General features: G+C 40.9%; 1 protein-coding gene across 3 annotated transcripts; it reads left to right on the plus strand.

Annotated features, from left to right (window-relative positions):
- Positions 1-427: 427 nt before the first annotated feature.
- On the plus strand, positions 428-12,274 carry snx19a (sorting nexin 19a). Of its 3 annotated transcripts, none has more exons than XM_065963358.1 (13): positions 428-495; positions 1,903-3,370; positions 5,456-5,594; positions 6,384-6,484; positions 6,559-6,678; positions 6,926-7,044; positions 7,256-7,273; positions 8,039-8,129; positions 8,230-8,380; positions 8,773-8,896; positions 9,866-10,050; positions 10,160-10,247; positions 11,194-12,274. In XM_065963358.1, the coding sequence occupies exons 2-13, from the start codon at positions 1,922-1,924 to the stop codon at positions 11,321-11,323; spliced, it is 2,715 nt and encodes a 904-aa protein (XP_065819430.1). In that variant the 5' UTR covers positions 428-495; positions 1,903-1,921; the 3' UTR covers positions 11,324-12,274. The 3 variants fall into 3 exon arrangements, 2 of the variants coding, with proteins under 2 accessions (XP_065819430.1, XP_065819429.1); XM_065963357.1 differs by having other exon boundaries at positions 1,906-3,370; XR_010668713.1 differs by lacking the exons at positions 10,160-10,247; positions 11,194-12,274 and adding an exon at positions 9,392-9,452 and having other exon boundaries at positions 1,906-3,370; positions 9,866-10,002.
- Positions 12,275-12,481: the final 207 nt, after the last annotated feature.

Consider the following 12,481-nt stretch of genomic DNA (forward strand, 5'->3'; position numbering starts at 1 on the left):
GGAATAACATTAAATACACAAAACATATGCATTGAGGCCGAAGAAAAGTGGAAATAAATAGACACTTCTCCATGTCCTAATTGATGAACAATATTTGATCATGTGTTTGTTTACATGAATGCATGTATTTATTAAGATATAAATATTGTCATTATATATTGCAAACTTAAGTTGTATCAATTTCTGTTTCATATTATTGTTTGTTTTTCAATATATAGTCAAAGGCAAACTCTATGAAACTACATAAAAAGTGTTTGTTTAAGAACTAAACCACTTGTTCTTCTTCCACACACAGGGAGGCCAAATGGACACCTAAATGCTAGTTAGCCTAGCCTACTGTCCATATGGGCCAAGTGTGTCCTCTAACTCTGATCCAGTTAATCTTTGTTGGAGGATTAAAGCAATGTGCAGGAGGAGGAGGAGGAGGAGGAGGAGGAGGAGGAGGACGTCTTCTACAGCATGTACTCGGCTAATAAAGCTCCTACAACCTTTGAGGTAATGCATATTTTACTGTCTAGCTGTTCGATCAACAAGGAAGAATATTTATCTCATACCTGCAGTGGACCGTCAGATACCTGACTGTCAGACTGCAGGCTAACAAGCTAGCTACAAGTAGGCTTTGTGCTAGTTGTTATAATTGATGAATTGCAAAATTTAAGCTAGCTCTTCCATGTTGCAAGAATGAGATTTGTAATTTGTTCCCTTATTCCAATTTTTGAAACAACATTGCAGCAAACAGTATTTATAGTAATTCACTTTATACCATGTACTCTATGATAATAACTGGTATTCCTTTCTGTTTGTCAATACACTACATGAGGGAAGTACTTTTTTGAAGGGTGCTTTACAGGTGATTCACATGGTGTAAATCCTTTGAGTTACACCATGTCAATCACTTTCATCATTTTAAACATGTAGACACACACACACACACACACGCACACACACACACACACACACACACACACACACACACACCCTTAACAGAAAAGCTTTAAAAATATATATTTTTTATATTTTTCATTAATGAAGTCAGAATATGAACATTTGTCCTCACAAAAAAAACCACATGTATACATTTCACAGTAATATGTTAACATGATGTTATTTAATTTTGACAACCTCAGAGCCGACAGAGCCTCACGCCTCCACTGAGATCTAGTACCAAGGGGTCAGGGGGTCAAAGCCATTTGCTTAAGCTGCTGACAAATAGGTGGGTTTCATATCAAAGTTCACATATATGACGGAACTTTTGTAAGCAAAATGTGTTTTGTGATAGTGCACATCAAGTTTATAATACATATAAGATTTTTCCTCATGTTTTCAAAAACTATATGTAAAGTGAACAATTGTGCTTGAGCTGAATTCACAGCACTCACAGTGCCCCCAGTGGAGAGGGGTGTCATTACAACAAAAACAATCGATCTTAGGGTTTTTCTGAATCGATATTGAATTGGGAAAATAATAATTGCAACGCATTGATGAATCGATATTTTGTGCTACTGTTCCGCCAGACACAGATTCACCTGCTGGCCGTGCCTAATCAAAATGGATTCTGAATAACATAAAACTTTAGACAGAACAGTACACTTTTTCTATGTTTTCTAAAATTCGATTGACAAAATGATCACACAAATGCTTTAGAAATATTCAGGTCACTTAAAAACAAAACTTTTTTGTAGTTGCAGCCATAATCAAAAGCGAAACGTCCATTCAATTTTGAAAAACATTGTGAACTTAAGATTGTGCAACCAAGTGTTGCAGTCTTCTTTATCATCATCGGATTCAGGCTGTGTTTGATTATTTACAATTAAAATAAATCAAAGTAAGGAATTCTAAGCTCCCCTTCCTTATTCTGATTACTTGTGCTATGACAGGATAAAGCACTGTTTTTCTTTTCAGCAGGACATAACAGACAATAATGCCTACTCACTGGACTCTGTCAGAGGTCCTGGGTCAGCGGAGGTTGTTGGGACTCGGAGCTCTGCTGGCCTGGCTCATCCTCTTCCACCTCCTGGTGAATGTCTGGCTACTCTGCGTCTTCACCAGCCTCCTGGTGGTTCTCGGGGGTTGGTTGGGGTCCCGTGCTGTCCTGGATGCAAACAGCCTTCTCCACCTGGAACACTTTCTGCCTCTCGGCAAAGTGAGCCCACCTCTGTATTCACCTGAACATGAGTGGAGGTTGAACCACGAGATCCACAGTGCCGTCCACAAAGCTGTGCGCGACTTTGTGTCGTCCTGGTATCGAACTCTGCTGCCAGAGGTGGAGGGGGAGTTTGAACGTGCGGTGCGTAATTCCATGCTGGAGTCAGTAATGGAGCTAAAGGAGCGTGCAAGGCGCCTGGACAGAAAAGCGCTTGTTCAACGGCTGCTTGAGCTGTACGGCTGTCACCTGCAGAGCTACATGACAGCAATACAGATACAGTCGACTGAAAAAGAGAGAATCAGCCTATGGCAGCTCTACAGCGAGGTAGACTCCCCTCACCCGGCTGTGAGCCGCGCAGCCGCTGAGCTCAGCTATGCCAGAGCTCTAGTAAACCTCGTCCTACATGTGCTAGTTCCATACCCACAGATGGAAACAAGAACTGGAGGTTACGTAGTTACTGAACTCATCACCTGCAATGTGCTGCTGCCTCTCATAAGCAGGGTGTCTGATCCTGACTGGCTCAATCAGACTATTGTGGACATAATCGCCAGGTCCAGAGAACCAATCAACCAATCAATCAACGTGGATGAGCTCCCTGCACACGCTCTCTACAGATGTCCGATCCAGCAGGAGTCCTGGACAACGTGCAGGTCAGATTCTTCTTCTGATCAAGCGGGCAGAAGCTCCTCAGAGTGTGAGGATGTACAGAGTCTGAGGGATTCGTCACAGGGCAGCATGGTCAGCCTGTTGTCTGCTGGGAGACTAGAAGGTTGCCATGCAGGTTTACTCACACCGTGCAAAGTAAGCTGCTGTTCTCTCTCATCTGGGCATTACTGCCGCTCATCAGACTCCAAATTGATTGGTTTAGACTCCCTGATTCATTCGGATTCTGACGATGATCTCCCTGGAGGCTTTTGTGACTGTGGTCCTCCAAAGAATTTCTGCCCTCTGAAGGATGACGAAGACTTTGGCTGCTTCGCTCCTCTGTTAAATCGCGGGTCAAAGGTGGTGGTGCCTGAGGAATCCCAGTGGCCGGCTGGCATAGCCCAGGAGAAATCCCCAGTTAGTCCTCCAAGAAGATTTTGTCTAAGCCCCTGCAATTTTGATCCCCAAAACAACCAGGCTTCAGCGGTGAACATCCAGAACGTGCAGATTTCTGGTACCGTCAACGCAATGGAGCAGCGCGGCACTGGCATTTATCCCTACACTCTCTACACTGTAAAGGTAACAACATCTCCTGCTTCCTTTACCAGATTTAAATTTGTATAGGGGTGAGACACAAAACTGATACCGCATTATATTGTCATTCCAACTCGCGTGGTTCAACTAACAACTCGTTGGTGCCAGAAATCGATATTTAAATACAAAAGAAGGAGGCGCTCTTAACACATTTCCGTTAGGGATGCATCGATTGGGAAAATCAGGGCCAATGCCATCACCAATGTTTGAAATAACAATTTAGCCGTTTGCTGATTCTGGTACTGATGTTTGACTTCTGTTGGTGTAATGACTCCCACAATGCCATCCTTTTCTCTCATGTTTGACAATGAAAACAAGTCAGAGTTTGTTCAACAGGTGAATTCGTCTGCCAAATAAAAACCTCTTCTCTGAATCAGTAGTTAGGTGTACTAAATGCCAGCTTTAAAATGATTTGGCACAACAAACGAACATTAGCCAATGACATTGATTTATTCCACATTATCAGCCAATATGGATGTTGAACCGATGCATCAGTGCGTGTCTAATTTTCATGCCAGTTTGGCTCATTGCTTCATTACTTCATGACTCATGACTTGAATTTAATTGAATTTATTTCAAACAATCAGGAATTGCAGAATCTCTGTATTGTGACATAATTGTTATAGTAGGCCACATATCGCTTATATCACATATCATGTATGGTATGGTATGGTGTGGTGTGGTGTGGTGTGGTGTGGTGTGGTGTGGTGTGGTGTGGTGTGGTGTGGTATGGTGTGGTATGGTATGGTATGGTATGGTATGGAGAGGTGTGGTGTGGTGTGGTGTGGTGTGGTGTGGTATGGAATGGAATGGTATGGTTTGGTATGATATGGTATAGTGTGGTGTGGTGTGGTGTGGTGTGGTGTGGTGTGGTATGGAATGGAATGGTATGGTTTGGTATGGTATGGTATAGTGTGGTGTGGTATGGTATGGAGTGGTGTGGTGTGGTGTGGTGTGGTGTGGTATGGAATGGAATGGTATGGTTTGGTATGGTATGGTATAGTGTGGTGTGGTATGGTATGGTATGGAGTGGTGTAGTGTGGTATGGTGTGGTATGGAGTGGTGTGGTGTGGTATGGAATGGAATGGTATGGTTTGGTATGGTATGGTATAGTGTGGTGTGGTATGGTATGGTATGGTAGGGAGTGGTGTGGTGTGGTGTGGTGTGGTGTGGTGTGGTGTGGTATGGTATAGTGTGGTGTGGTGTGGTATGGTGTGGTGTGGTATGGTGTGATAGGGTGTGGTGTGGTATGGTGTGGTATGGGGTGGTATGGTGTGGTATGGTATGGTGTGGTATGGTATAGTGTGGTGTGGTGTGGTGTGGTGTGGTGTGGTGTGGTAGGGTATGGTATGGTGTGGTGTGGTAGGGTGTGGTGTGGTGTGGTGTGGTGTGGTGTGGTGTGGTGTGGTGTGGTGTGGTATGGTATGGTGTGGTGTGGTATGTTGTGGTGTGGTATGGTTTGGTATGGAATGGTATGGAATGGTAAAGTTTGGTATGGTATGTGTTGTATGTATGGTATGGTATGTGTGGTATGGTGTGGAATGGTAAGGTTTGGTATGGTATGTGTGGTATGGTATGGTATGGTAAGGTTTGGTATGGTATGGTATGGTATGGTATGGTTTGGTTTGGTATGGTATGGTATGGTGTGGTATGGTTTGGTATGGTATGGTATGTGTGGTATGGTATGGTATGGTATGGTTTGGTATGGTATGGTATGGTATGGTATGGTATGGTATGTGTGGTATGGTATGGTATGGTATGGTATGGTATGGTATGGTATGGTATGGTATGTGTGGTATGGTATGGTGTGGTGTGGTATGGTATGGTATGGTATGGTTTGGTATGGTATGGTATGGTGTGGTATGGTATGGTATGGTATGGTATGGTATGGTATGGTATGGTATGGTATGGTATGGTATGTGTGGTATGGTATGGTATGGTATGTGTGGTATGGTATGGTGTGGTATGGTATAGCTATTGTATCAATAGTTTTCCCCTGATTCCCACTCCTGTATTTTTACTATGTACTGTTAATCAACAATAATCAACATTTTCTTTTTCATGTTTCAGTTTGAGACTTTTACCGAAGCAGAGACACATGGTGCTCAGCAGCTCGCTGCCTGTCACACTGTCAACAGGAGATACAGCGAGTTCCTCAACTTACAGACACGTTTAGAGGAGAAGCCCGAAGTCAAGAAGTTAATCAAGAGTAAGAAATGACCATCCTCTGCTTTCATTAACCATTGACCATCAGACAACCCCAACAGGGTACTAGTTATGTCTTTGCTGATCCTGTCCTGTACATGTATTTGTAGTATTCTCACATGAAGAATCTGCTTCTGCTCTAACATACCACTGACCGTGTAATTCTCCTGAGGAAATCTTTAACAACTAGTATATCAATTAGTTCAATCCACCCTGGTGATAACATTACAGACAAAACACTATATAGAGATGATCTGAGGGCTTTGTATATACATATAGACATCAGATTACATTTAAACTCTTCCAGAACCAATTAGAAACTCCTCCGATTACATTTGAATGTGACAACACAGATAATAATAATAAAACAATTTATTTGTAACGCACTTTACATTTTTGTCCAAATCTCAAAGATCCATCCAGCTTTTTTAAAGCTCCTGAGGAATTTTTAGCTGGTTATGAAACGGACTGAACTCTATACTGATGATGACCCACAAAAGACATGATTGATCATTTCTATATAGTAATTTGAAATGACTTAAACTACTGGTAAGTGTAAGATGAATTTAATATCTGCACGCTTGGGAAACATGTGCCATTATTGTCTCTAAGATGATCTTTCATAATGTATGGTATATCTCTGTGTTAATATTAGCTGTAACAAGAATCTTCTAATTTCTAGTAAGGACTACTTACTAGAAACTACTACTTGTTACTTATTACACCTATCTTTGAAAGTCAAATCAACCAAAAGTACAAGCTTTTCCTCATCACAAGTTGTTATGGATTTCAGATGTCAAAGGCCCAAAGAAAATGTTCCCTGACCTCTTGTTTGGAAATGCAGACAACGAAAAGGTCGAAGCTCGTAAAGGCCAACTAGATATGTTCCTTAAAGTACGTATTGAGATTATAATTTTAGCAATGAATTGATTTCTGTGTTTCTATAATTTAAGACATTTATTTTCTAGCAACTGAGCAGCATTCCTGAGACATCCAACAGTGAGGACATGCAGGAGTTCCTGTCTCTAAACACAGATGTGAGCACGTATTTTGAAAAAAAGCCTTGTGCCAAGTCAAGAATTGACAAGGTGAGAAATAATCTTACCACAACATATCTCCTGATTGTAAGACACCTGAGATCTATAGGAAAAAATCCAAATCATGACACATTTAATTAAATCAAATCAACTCCCTTGTTTTGTGGAGAGTTATTCATTACTGTTAGTTTATTAGAAATGTAATCTACAAATTATCTTTGGTATTTCAGTAAAAAATACTTTAGTAATCTCATGTCTTATCATTGAGCTTTATTATCCAACTTGATTGCCTTCAAAGATGGTGGAAAATGCTTTAGACACTCTGAAGACGGCGTTCCCTCATCCTGATCTCGTCAGTCCAACAGAGGAGCTCGAGGGAGAAGCTGAAGGCAGAGCAATGGAAAGCCGTAAGAACAGGTAAGAGCCAATGCCATGTGATGCCATAGTAACAAAGCAGAGTAACCCGTGAGCCCTCAACACTGTTAACATTTTCCTTTGAAATACACCAAATAGTCAGTCACCCTTTTAGGCTGAGTCATTTGGATAAATCTCAGAGTGCTAAGGACATATTAAATATTCAGAAATGTATTATTTATTCTCGTGTCTATTCCACTTTCACCCCTCTCAGAGGCTCCATAACAAGCAGGTGAGGAAACTCTTTCTTACAACATTCAGTTCAATCTTAAGTCCCATTCACACGCGCATAAAATCATGAAAACTTCCCAAAATTGTTGCGGCATGTGTGGACGTTGACAGCCAAAAGTTTCGCCCCGACTTTATCTGGAAGTTTTCATCCCAGACCCCAAGTGATAAATAAAACACTGCAGCTGATTATTTTGAGGAAAATTCGCCGCTAGCATGTTGGTAGGAGTGATGATGTTTATGTAATGTGACCAGTGCAAAACCAGTGGGATTTGTGTTTGGTAGATTATTTCTTTGTTTTAAAAAATATTTTTGGCAATTAATCTTAAACCTGTTTATCTCAAAGAGTTGAAGAGAAGATTTGGCAAGTTTTTCATGGGTGCAACCCACATAATCAGCTCTGCTGCTCATCCCACAAATGCATGTACACCATTTAAAAGGGAAATAAACAGGCTTTCCAACGGTATACTATTTATTGCCAATAAGCATTGTTACAACAAAGGAATAATCTACCAAAGGCAAATGTCCTTACTTTTTGTACAATGTTCATATGAAGACATAAACTGTCTGCTCTCTGTTGTTTTCTCCTGCTGTGAGGTAAATGTGCAAAAGGGGAACTCTGGAAAATGTCGGGGCGGGCTCTACTGAAATTTTCTACAAATTGTCACAAGTGCATGTGTGGAAAAGGACAATGCAGATCACTGTAGAGTACACCTTTATTTAGATGCTTTAATTATGTTGTTTTTTGGTTCTCTGTTTCCTACATAAGGAGGCTCATGTTCCCAAGCAAAATATCCCCATCTCTCAATATACCTGAACTCCATCCCAAAGTGACGTACTGCTTCAGTGAAGGCAGCGCTGTAAGTCCCCATTCTCCATTTACTGACTCTGCTTGATTAATGTGTGTATTGAAACATGTGCTGGACATAGATTACATTTTCGCTCATGTTGGCTCTTCAGGTCCTTAATGGGATGTCGCTGTCAGGCCTGGAAAACTTTGTCCTAGAGCAGGAAAGACTTTTATGTGAGCCAAGTGGAAAAATGACAGCAAGGCAGAGCTGTGAGCAGCCCGGCAAAGACAAGAAGACTTCAGGGAAAACTCATGGCACAGGTACACACTTACACAAAACAGTCTTACACTGTAGTTGTTAGCTTTGTTCATAATAGAGTATCCGACCCACACCACAGAAGAACTCACAAACGACAACAGAGAGCGACAATGACATAACACAAATATACTGTACATTCTTAAATCACACAGTTACTTGTCTCACCTTTATGGACATGTTTAAGTGATATTTTATACCAATACTCACATTATTCATCACAACAAAATGTTGGTTAGTGCAGCAACAGAGAATCAGCATGCAGTAACACAGTGTCACCACTTGGCCGCAGCAAACGTCCACCTTTAGTTACATGTTTGCTGAGTAGCCTGAGTCTTCATGATTATTCATGTGTGTTTCCTTGTACCCCTCTTTACCTGTTCCTTTTGAACTTCAGACACAGCTGTGGCAGATGTTGCCTTGAACATCTTGTGTCTGTTGATGAAGGACCAGTGGAGCTGGCTGTGCACTGAGAACATACAGAAGACCATCAGACTGCTCTTTGGTACCTTCATTGAGAGGTACACATCTCTCGTTTTACTTCTGTACTCACATCATGAGTGTGTATTTCTTATTCATTCATTCTTTATCCTTTTGTTTTTAAGACCTAGCCTGCATTTTATGTCGTTTGAGTTTGTATTCATTTTACCATGTAAACTACAAGAAATACAGAAGTGATGTTTAAGTATTCCTAATCCATAGACAGTATTTAAAAAAAAGAAGCAGCACTGCCATTGTACATCTACATATCAAAGAATCCTGTCTGCTGGTACCCTATACCCTCACTAAGATATTCCACCTATTATATAAGCGATTGAGGATTTCTATATTACGCTGGTATTGCTGAGGCTATGAGGGCTCGCCCAGTTGCACAAAGAAGGCCTAGCTGCTGCTATGAAACCTTTGCCGTAACTTTGTAATAATCCACCCTTCACAATAGAGACATACTGTAGCAGTTGATTCTACTTTCATATAAATGACATCGTGGCACTCAAATGTTTTTTTCCCTCGTACAGCTGACCATCCAGATGCTGGATCCTTCTCTTTGTAGTGGATGACTTTACGAGACGCTCAGTGGTTTGTAGCACAGAAGAGCTGCATGACATTCTCTCTTGATTTCCTTTCCAACTATTATTTTCCTCTTTAAATGTAATGTGTATTACTTACTGGGAATCTGAGAGTCTCCACTGGGATTGTTTTTCACCACACAGTCTGTGGGAACTTTGCTTGTTTAATCTCCTGTGTCCTGCTGCCATTAAGTGATTATACTGACCTCTAGGCCTTTGGACATGACCTCACCCTCTGGGAGTTTGAGCGGTTCACTAAGCATGTCAGTAAACAATGTTTCTGCAGCGGTCTGTAGAGACTTCAGGATGCTTTGTTTGTGTTGCTCCTTCTTGTAACTTAAAGCATGTTTGCATGTATATCTGACAGAAAAGAAAACAGACACTTGAGGTGAGGGATGGCTTTGATGCTTGATTCTTTCGCAGATGGTTGGATGTAGGAGTCGCCTGCCTCACCAGCCCCCCCTGCTGGGTGATTTACTTGCAAGTGCTGCAAGAGGCTGTATGGCCGGGCGGCACACTGCCTGCTCAACCACGACCCGAGCGCAGCGCTGCAGAGAGAGAGGAAACCAAGGAGCAATGCCTGGACTGTCTGATGCAGCTGCTTCCAGGTACAAAGCAGCTTTTACAATCAGAGCTGTGGCTGTTTGAATGCTCATTCAATCCTGATTTGAAATGCTCCTGAATTCACGTTGTTGTCCTCTGTTTGCTCCTGAACAGAACTGATCACTGACCTGCTGGGAAGTGAGAAGTACAGACTGAGTCTGGAGACAATGCTGGAGTCTTTTCAGGACCATCAGATAAACAAGTGAGACAACTGAGATTAGTTTTGAAAGAGTATTCATTGTATATGTAGAGTAAAAGTCTGTTGTGGTCATATTGGATAACAAACTGGACTCTATAAAAACTAGGGCTGGGCAATTAATCAAAAAATTTATCGAAACCAACATTCAGAACCTCCAATCGACGTAATCGCACATGTCGATTATTCAGATTATTTTCAGGGCAGAGTTTCAGATGACACGTCCAATCCGCGACGTGGAAGCAATGACACATTTTGTCTTTGGGGAAGATGACGACACCGAACAAAAAGAAGTCAAAAGTAAACTCTGCGGAAAAACTGTTTGCAAGAAATACAAGTTATTTATTTTCTTCTGTTTTAGAGAAGTTCAATTCTACTTTATGTGTCTTTTTCATTTCATTTCTTTGATTTCAGTTTGAAATATTCAATAAATAACCAAAAAGTAGTTCATCAGATATGCACTCTTTCATTAGAAAAAACATCCCAGCTTTAATAGTTGATCATATTTACAGTAGAGACAAAAACAAAAACGAAATAATCTTTCCTTAATCGTAATCGAGGTCAAATGTTCAATTAATCCTGATATTGATTTGAGGTCATATCGACCAGCCCTAATAACAACTTTAATCTACCTGTTAAATCCTGTGAAAAATGGTGAAAACTGCAGAACATTTTTTAGGAATAAACCCAGCTGAATGTCCGAGTGTTCTTGTTTACAGACTCTGCACATCAGCATCAATGAAGCTCTGGTGCTTTGGCTACCATCACTTCCTGTTTGTAGAAAATACATCCACTCAATTCCTTTCAGAATGAATCCACTGTGAAGAATTAAGAAATTGCAATTTAACATTTTCTGCTACGATGTTTGTCCTCATTAGCTTCTGTTTTAATAGCTGATGAAACCAGACGAGGTTAGCGTGTCATTAACCCCGGTTTGAATGTTACTGTGCAGACATCTGATCTACTGCATCTGTGACCTGCTGCTGGAGTTTCTGATCCCAGAGTCATGTGACGAGGCGTTCCAGAGGTCTCTGCTGCAGAGCCTGTCCAAAGACGCAGAGAGGGACAACTCACACGTCTGATCAGCAGCGCAGGATGAACACTCTGATTCCTCTTTGATAACGGCCTGAGTCTGGTGATGGTACAAATAACAGCAGTCATGAAGTGAGATTGGCCAGTGGTAAAAAGAGATCATCTTGTCTCTTTGTGCATCAGAATCAAAGAGTGTATTATAACCTCTCCTTTTTTTTTATTGTTGACTGACACAAAGATGAGAAATATGTGAAATGTGTGTACATACGGCATGAGGGGAGGCCTTACAAAGGTACGATTATGGGACCATCAACATGCTAAATGAAGTAGTTATGGTTACACGAATCATCAAACATATCACACTATGAAATATTGAAACAGGTGATTTTTGTGTAACTTTTCCTGTTTTGTATTTTTATTGATGCATTTATTTATTTATTGAGATATTTTATAAAATGTTTCTCTGCTTCTCCAGTAGTGATAACCCCCCCCCCCCCCCCCCCCAGCTTTGATGATGTGTTTCCATACACATACTGCAACAAAGCAGTCAAAGGTTTTTGACTTTGGCATAACCGTGGTTAAGAAGGTGGTGACATCATGGTAAGGGAAAAACAGTATGATTATGAATGAATTGGATATTTTAGTTGTTTATACATAAATGGATTGGCATAACGGACATGAACTTTTTTTGGCCTCATGACGTTTTGTTTTGAGTGAAAAGACTTTTCAGACTCATGGCATCCAAAAAAGAGCCACAAGTAAAAACCTGACCGGACTAATGAAAGGTGCGTCATCAGTTATTGTCCACCATGTTCAGTTATTGTTTATTTGTATATTTAAAAACTTCAGGGCTATATAAGAAAATGAATACTGATAAAACCCCTAGAGCTGAAATGTGCTCTAATTTCTGCTCGTCTGTCTTTTTATATTGTACAAGTTGACATTTTGATGAATTAAACTAAGTGTGATTGTTTTGATGTCATGTGTTACTACGAGCAACAGTGTTTCATTTCGAGGTCTTGTACCACAACATGTGGACCACTGTCAGAAAACAATATTTAATGGCTTCCAGGCTCCAATAAGCTGAAGAAATGCATATGCATTGGCCAAACGTTCCTACAAACAGTCAAAGCAATCAGCCCAGAGTCTGTCTGTCAGTGCAGCGATAACAACAGGGACTCTTGGCCTGCGATCCAATTGGAATATGA

Source organism: Labrus bergylta, chromosome 14 (genome assembly GCF_963930695.1).
Source record: "Labrus bergylta chromosome 14, fLabBer1.1, whole genome shotgun sequence".
Classification (NCBI taxonomy): Eukaryota; Metazoa; Chordata; class Actinopteri; order Labriformes; family Labridae; genus Labrus; species Labrus bergylta.